Genomic DNA, 16,447 nt, shown 5'->3' with positions numbered 1-16,447 from the left:
AATTTGTATTTTGTTTTTTGGATTTTTTAAATTAAAAATATTAATTTATGATTATTTATATAATATTATATATATTCATTTTTAATATTTTATTTTATTTTTAAAAATATTTTCCACCTATATTTTGATATTACATTTTATTATAAAGTAAAATTAAAGAGCAAAAAGTATAAATAAATTAAATTAACTTAAAACAAAAGTGTATTATTCTCAATTAAATGTAAATTAATTGAAAATTTATCTTATTCACTGTCACAATGAAATTTTTAAACTTCATATATAAAATTAACAAAATAACACAAACCTATTAAGATATATTAAAAATAAAAAAATTAATTAATAATTAATTAATAAATATTAATAAAAATAAAAATCAAGAAAAATTACTTTTAAATATTTAAAAAAACACCCTTTTTTCTTCAAACAAAACACACATACTGAAAATTTAAGTTAACATTAAATAAAAGCAGATGAAATGCACATATTTGTTAGAACATCATTTCAAGAAAGAGGTCTTAAAGAAAGCAACATTGAGAATTTTCAACATTGGCATGCCTACCTATCTCCAAATTCCAAACTTCCAAGCATATAATATTCTTAGAACTATCACCTAAATTTTGAGGTAAAATTTAAAGACTAAAGTAGATGATAAATTCAACAAGAAAGCTAACACATGGTTCTAAGAAAGGTTAAATCATTGCAATTTTTTTTTTTTTTGGATTCAAGATAAGGTTCTTAAGCACATTTCTTTCACTCAAGTTATATAATTAGGGTTGCAACTTTGAAACTATAGCTTGGTGCATGCCAATGTATATTTGTATGCTACATATTTATGCAAACAAATTACATAAATTTTATAGCCATTTGACACTACTTTTGTTATTTTAGTTTATAACAATTCCATATTTCAAGAGATTTAAGAGTTTTTTTTTTTTTTTTATTCAAGGAAGGAAGTACACAAATCTATTTTTTAAAAATTTGTTATATATTTATTATTAAATCAAATACTTAGATGTGAATGGGTTAAATATTTAATAAAGTACATTTCATAATTAAGTAAAACATAATATAGACCCTAAATTTGTCATATTGTTGAGGAATTAAAGCATTGGACTAGACCGACTTACCAAGTCCATTTCAACTAGAGAGGCCTAGTTAATATGAGGCTCATGTTAAGAAATTAATTTTTTTTTTCTTTTTGCTTTTACAATTTTTTTCAAAGAAGGTAATGTATTGGTACTAAAAATTTTAAAAATAAAATTCATAATTTAATTTAATTTAATTTTTTAATTATTTTTAAGAGATGACATTGGATAAGTTTAAAATTCAATTCACACACCTACAACCATTTCATCTATCTTTAAATTACGATTTTTTTTTTTGTGAAAAACAAAAAAAAAATATTTAAATTAATTAAAACTATGAAAGAAAATGAGATTATTGTTCATATTAAATTTTAAAAAAATGAAAATGGAATGCATAATAGGCATTGACTTGCAATATAAAATTTGCATAACAAAAAAATGAAATATAGTAACACCAAAAAGTAATGTGCCTAATATACTAATAATTTATAGGTGGTTATCAATTTAATGTTGTTACTGTTATAAAGTATGTATTTATTTTTACCAATTAAATATGTAATTAATTGGAGAGAACTTAAAAAAAAAAAGAGGTGGAATGATTCACTTACAATAATATAAATTTTACATTTTTTATTTTTAATTAAAATAGCTAAAATTATAATTATTATTTTGATCCAAATTAATTATAAATTAAAATTTAATTGAATGATTAAAAAGTGAAAAGCTTATACTTAATAAAAATGCATCGTATTTATAATAGAGTGAAGATGTTAATACACATAGAAAAGGGAATCAGCTCCAATTATTTAGCAATTAAATAGAATAATTCATCTAAAACAATAAATTCATAACCATAATGGTTGACCGGAGCCAAACCAACCACTTCCACCATTTAATTAATCTTCTCATCCCAAATTAATTAATTTTTATAAAATTAATAATCAATAAAGCCTCACCAACAAATCATGAAAGTATCAAATTAATACATAGAAATGATTAACAAGTGATTGATTTAATCGATTAAGGTTCATCTTTTTTTACGAAGAGATCTTGAGTTTGAATCCTATCGATGATAACTTGTTAGAATCATCTCAAATGTACAATTTATAAGCACTTGTTTTAGATTGTCAGGTACAGTACATCTTATCTTGACCTGTAAAACTAAATAATTTATTTACTCTTGATTTTTTTTTACAAAAAAAAAAATTGTAGAAATGCGTTCTTAAAATTGTTTGAGAAAAAAATTTAAATTCATACAAAATTTAAAAATATCTATGATTGTTTTATTAAAAAGATTATAATAGAACCCTCCCTGGAAAGAAATGAAAAAGAAATTTCAAAGGTAAGTATCAAATTAATTGGTCTTACTTGATTTAATTTTCTTCTCTTATAAGACTCTGATTCTCAATAATTAAAAGACTGATTAAAGAAGAGTTTCATCCATGGCAAATTGGCAAGTGGATCTTTGCCAACTTACCAAAAATTACAGTACTACTGCTAATAGTAGCTACGTGTTTAATGTGGTCCATTTATTTTTGTTTGGTCCTCAATGTCCTAACTAAAATGCCCATCATCAGATAGTTGATAAAATCAAATAAAATCTGGTGGGTTCAAATGAATTGAAAATGAGTCGTGTAAGCAACATATGGTACAGGATAAGATTTGCTATCCCAATTTCCAATTGGATTGTAAATGTGTCATTTCATTTTCTTTTCTTTTTTACTTTTTTTTAATGTTTTAACTAATAAAAGTTACTAATTGATGACATTTGCCGTTCAAATACCATCCTATTGGTTGGAATTTATTATATATATATATTTTTGTATTTAAAATTTTCAAATTTTAAATACTAATTATTAAAATAAAAAATTCAACACTTAATCGACGATCATGCAAGCGGTTGACACGAAATTTACAGTCTTTGCCAAACATTCTCGTGGAGAAAACCCATAATTTGGACAAAGTTCCTTCATTTACATTCTAAACAAGCAGATAAAAGAAAAAAAACAAGTCTACAAAAAAGGAAAAGGAAAAATGAAAGAGTTGACAACCCCAGAAAAGTCTCGGAAAAACTTTACAGTAATCAGTATGAACACTCCATTTTATGGAGGCGGTCCCTCAGAATTCCATTGTACAAAGCAATCCTATTTGCCGGTATTTCATTTCTGCAAATTCTATCAACATTTCTTGACCTTCCTGCCGTTGTTGCTGTTGCTGCAATTAACTTCTTGTCTCCATTGCCGCTTGTTTCCTTCACACTCTCAGCAAACTGCACTTTCTTCTTCTTTTTATCCTTTTTCTTTCCCACTACAAAAAAGCCCCCCCAACAATCAACAAAAAAGTAGTCACAATTTAGGAAGGAAACAAATAAAAGAAATCCATCGCCCTGTACCTGAAGACAAGCAAGAACGAAGAGTTTGCTTAGGAGGAGACAAGTTTTTTTGCCTGGAAAAAGTGAAGAAAATAACAGTGCTGGACACAACCATGGCTGTAGCTAAGACCAAACCCTGTGAACATATTCCTGACGACATAGTGGCACGACCTGACAGGAAACTGTAAGACACCACCGACGAAAGATGTAGTTTAGACTAGCTTGTTGCCTTTGTTTATATATAGAATACAAGTAAAAAACTTTGTACACTGGGTAAGTTGGCGTGAGAATCTGGAATTCTCTGGTTTGGTTTGCTTTTTGTGGTGTTTGGTTTGGGGTTTTGTCAATCTATAATGGCTAAATGAAAGGAAAGGGGAAGAAGAGAGGAACCTTCGGAACAGGTCATGGGTCAACAGAGTCCTCATGGACTTCTGGAACATAGAAAAAGAACCAACGGTTCGTTTTTTTAAATAAAAATTGGGAATGTGGGTTAGGTGTGGAAAGAAGCGTAAATTTATGGGGTGTGGAGCCATTGGTTGGTTACTTGTTTAGCATTTTAAAGATTCTTATAGCGTCGAGTTGATCAACGTGTTATTAGAATTGATATATAAAAATGATAGATTTAAAAAAAATTATATATATAATTTTTTAATTATATAAATATTAAGATAGATATATAATTGAAACTGATATCTGAAAATTATAAATTTAAAAATTTTGTGTGTAATTTTTTATTAAGAGAAAAAATTTAAAAATAAATTAAAAACTTAAAAGTTACCTATAATTGTGTTTTAATGGTATATATGAGCACAAACAAAAATGAAAAAAAAAATAAAAAGAAACCCATACATTTTGATAGCTCAGCAAACTCGCCAAAAAAAATCAGTTGTAGTGGATAAAATCTTATGACCAACACAAACTTTGTTACACGTGGAGGCACAGAAGACTCGAGACACCCCACTCGGAAGAACAGCTAAGCACCAGGTGTCCAATCATTCATGTGAAACCACGCTCCCATTCGTACACGATTTTGACACTCTTACACGTGGCCGGCGTGGAGGAACTCCTTTCTATGCAATGATCAGTCTGGGCCATGTTTCTTAGCTTACGTGTACTAGTTTTTCTCTTTTTTTTTTTTTTTTTCTCATTTACAATCCAAATTTTAATAAAAAAAAATATTATTAATGTAATTTTTTAATTTCATGAATAGAATTAATAAAGTAATTTATATTTTTTAAAATATATTTAAAAAATAAAAAATGAGACATATATCTTTATATTAATTTCATTTATAAAATTAAAAATTTTGTGGTAATGTATTAATCAATTTATCGTATGTTAATCTTACTTTTTCCTGCGGAATTTTGGTTTTATAGACAAGTTGGCAATTTGCAGTAATTGCTATTACCAAAAACCTAAGCAAGGTACGAAGATATTATCACTTAAGATTGAGGTAAAGATCTAAATCTAAAATTTAATTTAATTAATTTATATAATTATTTTTTAAAATAAATATTCAACATATATAAAATTAAATTTTAATTTTTACCAACCCTTTTTTATCCATAGCTGTAGCCTCATTTATACCCCCCAAAAAAAAAACCTCTAATTAGTGAGGATAGGAGGGAGATAATCAGATTTGGCACCAAGAAAACGAACCTTTGTGTCGGAGAAGAACTCAATGCCTGGCAGTTCAGTGACAATTCCATCACTAGAAACGCCTAAGGTGTAGCGGAACAGGTATCCAAGCAAGTCTCGGTCAAGTGACTTACTTGAATACAAATCCCAATATTTGTCAGCAATGTGGTTTATCTTCCTCACACACTCGTCACTTTCAGGAATGAATTGAGGAAGGTATCATCAAGCATGCCAAGGTGCTCATACCACAGTGCCAAACGGAAACCATGGACCTGATCTCGCGCTGGTTGCCTATCTGACAAATGATATGGTTGATAGGCTCCATGGCTATCTCAAAGTCTCTAGCACCATCCATTGATCTTTGGTTGATTTTGGCTGATCCAATTATTATGTGTTCATCATCAACTACAGAAAGCAAAGCAAACCAAAGTTAAATGAAATGTAGGAAAGAAAGATAAAGCCATTTTTTCTTCGTCCCACTAGTGGTTTAAACAATTAAGTACCACCTATCTATTATCCATAAACATATATTTCAACCAAAATGAAAGCTAAAATTTAATAAGCAGTAATAGGTGAGGCGAGTGCATTGTGTTATTTTGAGGTTTTCATCACCTACCAATCATCATTTTGGCATGAACATAGGTCATGAAACGACGGGCCTCCTGTGCTCTGGCATAATCTGTATCAGGCTCTAGTTTTTTTTAGAAGGTTCATACTTCATATTCTCCACTCGTCTTCACCGCCCTATTCTCAAGGTAGAAGAATGTTAAATAGTTTCAGGGAATCTCCTCAATACCCTTAGCTCTGAGAGCCTGAATGACATATCTATACATCACGTCCATTGTCCTTTTCTGCCAATCTAATATTGCCTGAATTGATGCACTCTATGGATTTCCTTCTGGCCACATAGGGATGACAACATAAACTTTAAACCTCTCTCCTGCCTCAATCTTGGTTACAATCTTAAGTGAAAGCTCTTTTGGGATCAGATACAAAGCATTAATATCTTCATGTTTAATGTCATCAGGACTCCAGCCGAAGGAGCTTCCAAGGAAGTATTGATTTTCAATATAGATATAATTCTTTGTTCGTCGGATAGCATTAATATAGGCATCCTGAATACTTCGGTCAATGACATTCTCCTTTCCACAGACAAGCCCAGCCCTCGCAGCATCTTCAAGTGTCTCAGGAAACCAAAAGCAGCCCCACCATCAAGTGATCTAAATAACTACACATTTCAAGTCTCATGGTCATCAGAGAACATGATTGGTGATGGGGGAATGATGATATCTTCAAGTTCCCTCAGCTGAATAAGCACATCTTTACCACCTCGTTGTCTCCATCTTTGCTCAAAATTAAACTAGACATCCCAAGCAATTGGCCCTTCAGGTTGGGAGTGGAAATCGTGCCAAGTTTCCCTTGGACCACCTTTGGTGATCGAAGCATCAGTAAAGTTTGGCTGATGGAAATCATCGTGGTGAGCTGTGTCCAAGGTCCTGAAAAGGGTGCGGAAAGATGTGCCATATCTCCCAGCACAAAGGTCAATACCTCTACTGTAAACACCATTTTTATATTTTATTATTATTATTATTATATTTTTTTCTTTTTTCTTTTTTGATTAGTTTGACAAAATCTTAGTGCATTAAATGCACCTTTCGTAAAGTCCATCTCCAGCTACCAGCAATTGCCTGACATCACGCTTAACTTAGTAACGTGAATTTTGATCACAAAAAGTCTCATAGGTCAACTGAAAATCTAGGATTTGAATCTAAAAAAATCTGAGATTTGAATCCTAAAAAACTTTATAAATAGAGTTTGTTTCCTGCATAAAAAAAAAAAACCTTGCAAAAACGAAAAAAAAAAAACAGATCAAAAAAAAATTTCTACCAAATCAAAAAAAAAAAAACTAAGAATACCAAAACCCAAGATCAAACAAGCCAAACAAGCACAAACGAAAGAATCATAGCCTCTGGAAATGACGACCATAGCACCAAATTAAAAAAAAAATCATCTTTTGGCCAAAGGTTAAAGGGCAGATCTAGGGGATTTGGGCTTTCTTTTGATAAAAAAAAAAAAAGAGATCAGATTTAGATTCATGGAGTCATTGGGAGTATTTTGGATTTTTTTTTATTTTTTAATTATCGCCAACGGTGGCTGATGACCAGTGGCAAGGTGATCGACACGGTAGAGTAGTTGTCGGTTTCTGAAATTAACCGACCTAAGATTTTTTTAGGAGTGAGAGGATTTTGGGATTTTTTTCTTTTTATGGAAGAGAAGGGAAAAATGAAATGAAAAAAAAATTTGACTTTTTATAAAACTACCTAAAGCCAAAATGATGCCATTTGAAGAAGGGCCAAAACGACATCGTTTTCAGACTTGAGAATCTGTACATAACCTATTGACCTGACTCAGGATCCGCGCATCTGACTCAAAAACTCGCTCCTTCATCAACTTGGACCTATCCAATTGAACCATCAGAAATTCGATCCGAACCATTGAACTGTCGAACTAGCCTAGACTAGACTAGACTAGCGTCAGACTCGTTGATCGAACTGTTGACCAATTCGGTTCAAGTAAAAAAAATTTTAAAATTTTTTAAAATTTTTTAAAATTTTTTATATATTATTTTTATTATTTTAAATTTTAGTATTAGTATTTATGCATGTTAAAATGCTTAAATTTGTTAACATAAATTTTTATTGTAATAAATAATTAATCAATAAATAAAAATAAATAATGAAACATATTGTTAAAATTTTTTATAATTTTGTTAATTTAAAAAAAACCTTATAAAATATAAAAATAATAAAAAAATAAGAAAAGGAAATTTTTATCTGACGATAAGATTTAAAGGTACTCCAAGTAATGATACCTACAAAATCTTTAGGTGAAAAATTTTTTTTTAAATACTGTCAGTATATTGGAGTATTTATAAAAAAATTTCAATATAATACAAAATTTTTTATTATAAAATAGTAAATAAAATTAACTAATAAATTAAAAATAAGTGATAAAAAATAAAAAAAAAATTGTATCCAATGAGGAGATTCTAAAAGTATTTCGAGTAATGATACTTTACGAAATTCCTAAGTGAGGAAATTTTTTTAAAATATTACCAGTGTAGTAGAATATTTATAAAAATCTTCAATATGATAAAATTTTCTCTTTTCTCCAATAAAACAATAATAATAATAACTTAATAAAAATATCAATAAAATTTTGAAAGAATAAATAAAAATTGTGCATTAAGATATTATCATTCACATTGCATGCATGACATAATTTTTATAAAAAGTAAATTTGAGTCTCCGAGGATGAGATTCTAAAGTATTTTGATAAGTGATACCTAAAAAATCTTTAGGTGAAAAAGAGTTCTTCTAATGTTATCAACGTACTGAAATATTTTAAGAATTATTTTAATAAAAAGGATCTAATTTATTTTTTTCGAATAAAATTTGAACAATAAATATGGACTAATAATAAAAACTATTAAAAAAATGAAATTTCAATAAACAAGAAAAATTAAGAAAATTATTTTTCAAACATCGAAAATAAAGTTATTTTTATCAAAATCAATGGATAACACATAATTAATTGATACCATTTTAAATGGACTCTATGATGGTGCTAATATTTCCTTATGAGTAACCGACTCTCGAATCCAGATTGTTTCGCAGATCATAAAATTATCTTTTTAATTAATTTTAAGATTTTATTAAAATGATAAATTTTAATAGGTGGCCAATCGCACCTAACCTAAAAAAATTAGTGGCAACTCTGTTTTCATTTTCAAATTCATCGGATGGATACAAGACCGTTATGACACTGACAAAGCTCACAATTTGACTTTTCTTTGTATTTTCACTAGGTATCGCAGCATCCACCACAACAATCTTCTAGTGATGAGTAGTAGAGATTTGTAAATTTTGGACAAAACTTCCACCATCATTTGGATTACAAAGGCATAAAACACAGTTGACCTCAAAATCCTTTAGGAAGTTTTTAGGTTCCTTATCATGGGAGGCCATTAGCCCATTCTTATTTAGCAAGCCAATGGATGTTTTGTCATCCAAAACAAGCAAATTAACCCTGACACCTCAACTTGCTTTCTTTTTAAGCAAATCACCAAGAGTGATGTCTCCCTCTAGCTTTAGTCTTCTTGAGTCTCTCACCAAAGTGATATCGGTATAAATAGACCAACCAATAATGTAGATAAAGTGTTAAGCATTGGTGTTATAATGTATAGATCCATGGACCTACAGTTAGACATGGTTGAAATAAGTTGCCACTAATTTTTTTTTTTGGTTTAGGTGTGATTAGCCTCCTGATTAAATCTGATTTACGAAACAGATGTTAGATTCAAGAGTTGGTTACATATAGAGAAGGTTGTAGCATCCCCACAATGCTCATTCAAAGGATAGTACTAGTTTGATTTCAAATTATCCAAGCCTTGGTCATTTTTATGATTTTACGAAATAATTTAATATTGAAAATTAACCATAAAATTGTCCCAATAGTTTGGTAGCAATCTAGGATAATTCTCTCACCTCAAGAGTATTCATAAAGACTAGTGTCTTACTCTAAAGAGGCTCTGTCATCAGATTTATTAAACTTTATTCCAAAAAAATTAGTGACGTCTCCCAATAGTTTGGTAGGGCTCATTTCAAAGCAATCCTGCAATAGTTTAGAGGATAAAAATTATTTTTTTTAGTTGAAAATATATTTTTTTATTTTTTATTGAAATGATTTTTTTATTTTATTATTTTTTATTGTAGAATTATTTTTCTTTTCTTTTTCTCTTTCTTTTAGAACTTCGTTTTTTACTTTTTACTTTTTTTTTCTCTTTTAGAAATAAAAGTAGTAGAAAAAACTCTTTTTTTAAAAATAAAACTAGAAATAATAAAAGAAAATAGGTTAAAAATAAAATAAAAGGAAATAAAATGAAAAAATAAAAATAAAATGGAAAAGGGAAAACCTGGGATTGGGTCGGGTCGGTATTAGGGTTAGCGCGCAGATCTTGAGTTGTGTTCACGTGGATCCTAAGTAGCTAAAATGACGTCGTGTAGGGGTGGTATATAATCCAAGTCCAACTCATTTCTCATCAGAAGCCTCTCCCCTCTCTCTCTCTAGTCGATTTTTCTTTTACCTTCTCTCTAGAAAGCCCATCGGTAAATTCAATTGAAAACTGAGAATCTCACCAGTTTTTGGGGATGTCATCGAAAAAGTCAATCAGAAACTGGAAAACCTATCGATTTTTAGAAAACATGCCGAATTCTAAAAATCTTATCGAAAACTTCAACCTTCGTCAGAAAATTTCATCGAAAAATTTAAAGTCATTAAAAAAACATAAAAAAAACCCAAAAAATTTTAAAAAAATTAAAAAATCTAAAAAAATTCTCAGATAGCTCTAAACCTTCCCCGAACCTTCTGTAACCTTAATTCACCTTCAGAAACCTAGAATTACACCCAGAACTATGAATTAAACCCTGAATCTCAACTTTCAAATCCCAAAAACCCTTATTACCAAAAATTTTTTGGACCTTTTTTTCAAAAGTTTTCTATGTGTTTCTCAACGTTAGAATCAATTTAATTTATAGGAAGTCTTAAGATCAACTTAAAGAAATAGACAAAATCAATCTCAGGCTTAAATCTTGAGATTGTACTCTATCCAACATAATTTCTAGTCCTAAATTTTAGCAATTAAATTATGTGTTTGACTAAGGGATTCTGATCCCAATTCCATCCTTTGTGCACATGTGGATTGGAACAATAAAGGAAAGCAACAAAGAAGGAAACAAAAAAACAAAAAAAAGAAAAACAAAAAATAATAATAAAAATAAAAAAATAGCAATAATAATAATAATAATAATAATAATAATAATATGATAAGATAATAATAATGTAATATAATAATAATAATTAAAAAAAACTATTTAATTGGACCCAAGCACTGATGGGCTTGATCAGATCCAGGCACAAATGGACCTAATCGGGCTTGGATGTCAATGCGCCTAATCGGGCTCAGATGTCAATGAGCCTAATCAGGCTCAGATGTTAATGGACCTAATCGAGCTCGAACATCGATTGGGCTTAATTGGGCCCAAACACAAATGTGTGTCTATAGCTGCCTTTCTTTGCACATTTTTGTCAGATAGAGATGTTGCAAAGACTTAGACACCACTCTATTTGGGTTGAATCAAGAATGATCTATAAATGACCTAGACTGAACCAAGATCGAGTGATCGAGATGAAATCACGAGTTAAAATAAAGCGACCAAGGTCGAGTCGAGGTCAGAAATAAATGATCAAGACAAAATCACGAATAATGTGACCAGGACGAAACTACGAGTCAAAATAAAACGACCAGGACTGAGTCGAGGTCAAAAATAAATGATCAAAATGAAACTATGAATCATGTGATCGGGACAAAACCACGAGTCAAAATAAAGTGACCAAGACTAAGTTAAAATAAATGATTAAGATGAAGCTATGAATCATAAGAAATTATTTGGATTCAGTTAAGACCAAGTGATCGAGACAAAACCATGAGTCAAACTAAAGCGACCAAGACCCAGTCGAGGTTAAAAATAAATGATTGGGACGAAACCATGAATCATGTGATCGAGACGAAACTACGAGTCAAAATGAAGTGACTAGGATCGAGTTGAGGTCAACAATAAATGATCGGGATGAAACCACGAATCATGTGATTGGAACAAAATCACGAGTTAAAATAAAGCAACCAGGATAAAGTGGAGATAAAAAATAAATAATCGAGATGAAATCACGAATCATGTGACTGGGATGAAACCATGAGTTAAAATAAAATGACCAAGACTGAGTCGAGGTGAAAAATAAATGATCAGGATGAAACCACGAATCATAAAAAATGATCTGGATTGAGCCAAGACCAAGTGATCGAGACGAAACCACGAGTCAAACTAAAACGACTAGGATCAAGTTGAGATTAAAAATAAATGATTAGGATGAAACTATGAATCATATGACTAGGATAAAATCACAAGTAAAGATAAAGTGACCAAGATTGAGTCGAAGTAAAAAATAAATGATCGAGACAAAACCATGAATCATAAAAAATGATATGGACTGACCCAAGACCAAGTGACCGAAATAAAATCATGAGTCAAACTAAAGTGACCAAGACCGAGTTGAGGTTAAAAATAAATGATCGGGATGAAATCATGAATCATATAACCAGGATGAAATCATGAGTCAAAACAAAGTGATTAGGATCGAGTTGAAGTCGACAATAATGATCAGGACAAAACCAAGAATCATAAGAAATGATCTGAACTGAGCCAAGATCAAGTGAGTGAATAATGTAAGTACATATCCTATCTAGAATGCAAATGAAACATCAATTGTGGTACTGAGGCCTCCGCATTCTTATTTTTACACCTCCTTAGCAAAGAAACCATCTTTTTTTACCTTGAATATTTATCTTCACTACACATTTTAGCATAGAAACCATCTTGAATGCATGTCTTTGGCAAAGAAACCATCTTTCATCATCCTAAATAAGTATCTTTATCTTCAAGAGAGCTATGGAAACTATTTTGCTCATATTTAGGAGGAGCTCATCTTTGGTCTTTGTCTCATTTAATCCTTTAAAGTAATCATAATTTCTTATGACTTCATTTAATTATTAACCATTATCCCAATTTCAAAGTGGGGGATGCAAATTATGCACTTCTTCCATTCATGGTAAGGTATAAAGAAAAAGAACAAATATATTGGCAGTGTATAGAACTAAAAGAATAATAAAATGACTTTCACTTACTGGGATAAACAATAAATTACCAATGATGATGTAGAGATAAAAAGAGAGTATTTAGGAGTGTCTATTTAAGGTAACAATGCCCTAAGATAAATGATTAGATTATCATGACAACAAATCTTGGATTTCCTTCAAAAACTCAACCAAAACTTAATGCCTCGACACTTCAAAGCTTTTTGGAATTCACTATCCTTGGTATGCCTTCCAAGTGATGCCATATTCATTCAATTCAATTCAAGCTACTTTTCAGGGTTTCAACCCGAACCTCTTTCTTTGGATCCAAGTGGCCTTTTTGAGTTTTCAACTTAAACTCTTTTTTTTTTCTTTTTTGGACTTTAAGCCGCCCTTTCGAGTTTTCAACTTGAACTTTTTTTTTTAAATCAAGCAAAGTACTTCTTCACCGTATCAAAATTAATAAGGCTAGGAAATTCATTTTCATCCATTTTTGACAAGATTAAGGCTCATCCTAAAATGGCTCTTTTTACAACATATGGTTCTTCCCAATTCGGAGTCTATTTTCCCTATCATCATGCTGACTTGGGAGAATTTTTTCAATACCAACTTTTTTTCTCGAAACTGATGAGGTTTGACATTTTTGTCATGAGCTCTCATTATTATTCTTTAATACAATTGGTTATGGCATAGTGCCATCAATCTCTTTTCCTTAATAAAGTTTAATTACTCATAGTGCTCATGAATCCATTCAACTTCTTCTAATCTCACTTTTTTTAGAACTCTTAGTGATATGATTTTTACTTTTACTAACAATACAGCTTCCATCGCATAAATAAAATAAAAAAGTTACTCTAATAGAGGTGTACACAGAAGTTCGATATGCATGTAAAACAAAAGGTAATTTTTCATGCCAATTTTTGTATGTTTTAGTCATTTTTTCCAAAATCTTTTTGATGTTCTTATTTGTAGCTTCCACTGCACCATTCATTTTTTAATGATATGAAGCTGAATTATGGTGTTTGATCTTGAACTGAACATATATTTTTTACATCATTTTGTTATTTAAATTCTTTGCATTATCTGATATGATTTTTTCTGAAAGCCTATATCTATAAATTTTTTTTTGATGAATTTATAGACCATTGATCTAGTCACAGTTGTGAAAGAGGCAACTTCGACGCATTTAGTGAAGTAATCAATTATCACAAAAATGAATCTATTCTTGTTTGAGGCCTTTGGTGTGATAGGCCTAATGGCATCCATCCCTCACATAGAAAATGGCCAAGGTAGTGTTACAACATGTAAAGCATTGGGTGGAGTATGAATTTTGTCAGCATAAATTTGGCATTTGTGGTATTTTTAAGCATAATCGATGCAATCTTTTTTCATTGTCAACTGGTAATATCCAATCCACATATCCTGTCTTACCAATATATACCCATTTGCATGTGCTCCATATGTGCCATTGTGAACTTCCTTAATAATCTTTTTGGCCTCAGAAGGCCTAAATAGTGCAATAACACTTGGTTTTTACCTCGTTTGTATAGAATTTCTCCATCCAGAAAAAATTCCATAGCCAATTTTCTCAAGATTCTCTTATCATTTTCTATTGCTTGATTTGGGTATTACTGATTCTTTAGATATCACATAATATCATGATACCAGGGGTGGCCATTTTTTTCCTTTTCCAAGTTTGCACAATACACTAGCATGTCTTTGATATCTAATTTAATAGGTTAAATTTTAACAGTATCGTCGATCCGTACCATTGCAACTAAGCTAGCCAAGATATTTGCAATATGATTTTCTTCATGAGACAAGTGTTCAAATTGAATTGCTTTGAATTATTTACATAGCTTTAAGATGTATTTGTGATAGAGGATGAGTTTTGAATCCTTTATTTCCCATTCACCTTTTAGTTGATTAATGACTAGAGCTGAGTCCTCAATACCCTTAATGTTTCAACTTTTCTGTCCAAAGCAGCATGCAGCCCCATAACATAAGCCTTATATTCGACTACATTATTGGTGCAATTGAAGTTCAATCTTATTATAACAGGATAGTAATGCTCCATTGGAGATATTAAAGCTGCTCCAACCTCGTGTCTCATGGAATTGGTAGCCCCATCGAAATATATCCTTCATATATCTTTCTCCTCATCATCTTCTTCTAACTCTGATATGGCCATTAGTCCATATTTTTTTTTTAAGTTTTCTATGTGTTTCTTGGTGTTAGAATCAATCCAATTTATAGGCAGTCCTAAGATTGACTTAAAAAAATGGACAGAATTAATCTCAGGCTTGAATCTTGATATTACATTCCGTCCAGCGTAATTTTTTGTCTAAAATTTCATCAATTCGATTCTGTATTTGACCAAGAGATTCTAATCCTAATTCTATCCTTTGTGCATATGTGGATTGGAATAGAAAAGAAAAACAGCAATGAAGGAAAAAAAAAACAAAAAAATGAAAAATGAAAAATAAAAAAAATAACAATAATAATGTAATATAATAATAACAATTAAAAAAATTATTTAATTGGACCCAAGTACTGATGGGCTTGATCGGATCTAGGCACAAATAGACCTACTCGGGCCCGGACATTAATGGGCTTAATCAAGCTCAGGTGTTAATGGGCCTAATCGAGCTTGGATGTCAATGGACTTAATCGGGCCTGAATATCGATTGGGCTTGATCGGGCCCTTCGGGCCTGAACACAAATAGATGTCTACAATTGGTGATAGCATCAAAAACATCTTCCCAACATCAATGTGGCTCAAAATACTTACCTCCAACAAGAGGAATTTTAGGAACAAATCCATCAGGGATATGAGCATTCTGGTATAGAGAAACTTTACATCCTTGTCTTTATGGATAAAATGTTTATAGAACTCCAGGAAATTTTTGACTTATGATACCACGATCCCAATTGCGGTCCCTTGTCAAATCAAAATATTGAAGCTTTACATAGATTTTGGCAATATTTTCTAAGGGATTCTTGTCTTCATCCAGGAATTCAACCCACCTATCCACTTCTTCCCCTATTAAGAGATCTTCAACAGGCACATATGCTCTTCCAATCAGAGTGGCTCCAATAAGATTGTCATCCTTGACAATGAATACTACATTGGAAACTGTATGGGCACAGTAAATGTGAAAAGATTCATACCACCTAGGATTGGAAAATTTTTTTTTTATTGTTCAGGTTGTTCCAACTTTAGCCCTTTGAAGATCAATGGTTGCGTAAATCTTTGGAACTCCCTTGCCAATACCAATAGTATCCTCAACATTTGCCATAAGCTACAAGAAGAATTTCATCCATAAGATACTTAAAGAATAAAAAAGAGGTGATACATGTTAACAATTCAAAGAATGAGATGACAAGTTAAAACTAAAAAAAGTCATCAATAAGACGCCATCTTAAGGCAAGAATGAAAAATTTTAGGCTAGAATATGAAAAAAAAAACCATTAAAATATTCAAAATAATTTAACTAACTCTTTTATGTTATCTAAAATAAACCTCTCAACTTTTATTTTCTATTATTAAAGTCCTTTCACCTTTATATTAATGATTTATTGGTATATTTTAAGACATGTGGA

At 30.6% G+C, this 16,447-nt stretch overlaps 1 protein-coding gene and 1 pseudogene across 1 annotated transcript; both read right to left on the bottom strand.

Annotated features, from left to right (window-relative positions):
- Positions 1–2,996: 2,996 nt before the first annotated feature.
- On the bottom strand, positions 2,997–3,896 carry LOC111278526 (uncharacterized). Its single transcript, XM_022865122.2, has 2 exons — positions 3,478–3,896; positions 2,997–3,392 (listed from the first exon to the last, which is right to left on the bottom strand). Exons 1-2 carry the CDS (start codon positions 3,614–3,616, stop codon positions 3,169–3,171), a joined length of 363 nt encoding a protein of 120 aa, XP_022720857.1. The 5' UTR covers positions 3,617–3,896; the 3' UTR covers positions 2,997–3,168.
- Positions 3,897–5,061: 1,165 nt separating this feature from the next.
- Positions 5,062–16,226, bottom strand: LOC111278383 (phospholipase D alpha 1-like; annotated as a pseudogene).
- Between the last annotated feature and the right edge of the window lie 221 nt (positions 16,227–16,447).

The sequence above is a fragment of the Durio zibethinus genome, chromosome 8 (assembly GCF_047325235.1).
Source record: "Durio zibethinus cultivar Kanyao isolate XHJ-2024 chromosome 8, ASM4732523v1, whole genome shotgun sequence".
Lineage (NCBI taxonomy): Eukaryota > Viridiplantae > Streptophyta > Magnoliopsida > Malvales > Malvaceae > Durio > Durio zibethinus.
This window is presented reverse-complemented; position numbering and strand designations above follow the sequence as displayed.

What these genes read in the sequence shown, in the direction of transcription:
- LOC111278526 (XM_022865122.2), bottom strand. Translation starts at nt 3,616, where the DNA reads ATGTCGTCAGGAATATGTTCACAGGGTTTGGTCTTAGCTACAGCCATG. An exon ending in TCGTTCTTGCTTGTCTTCAG is followed by an intron (nt 3,393 to 3,477) that starts GTACAGGGCGAT and finishes GCTTTTTTGTAG; the next exon opens with TGGGAAAGAAAAAGGATAAA.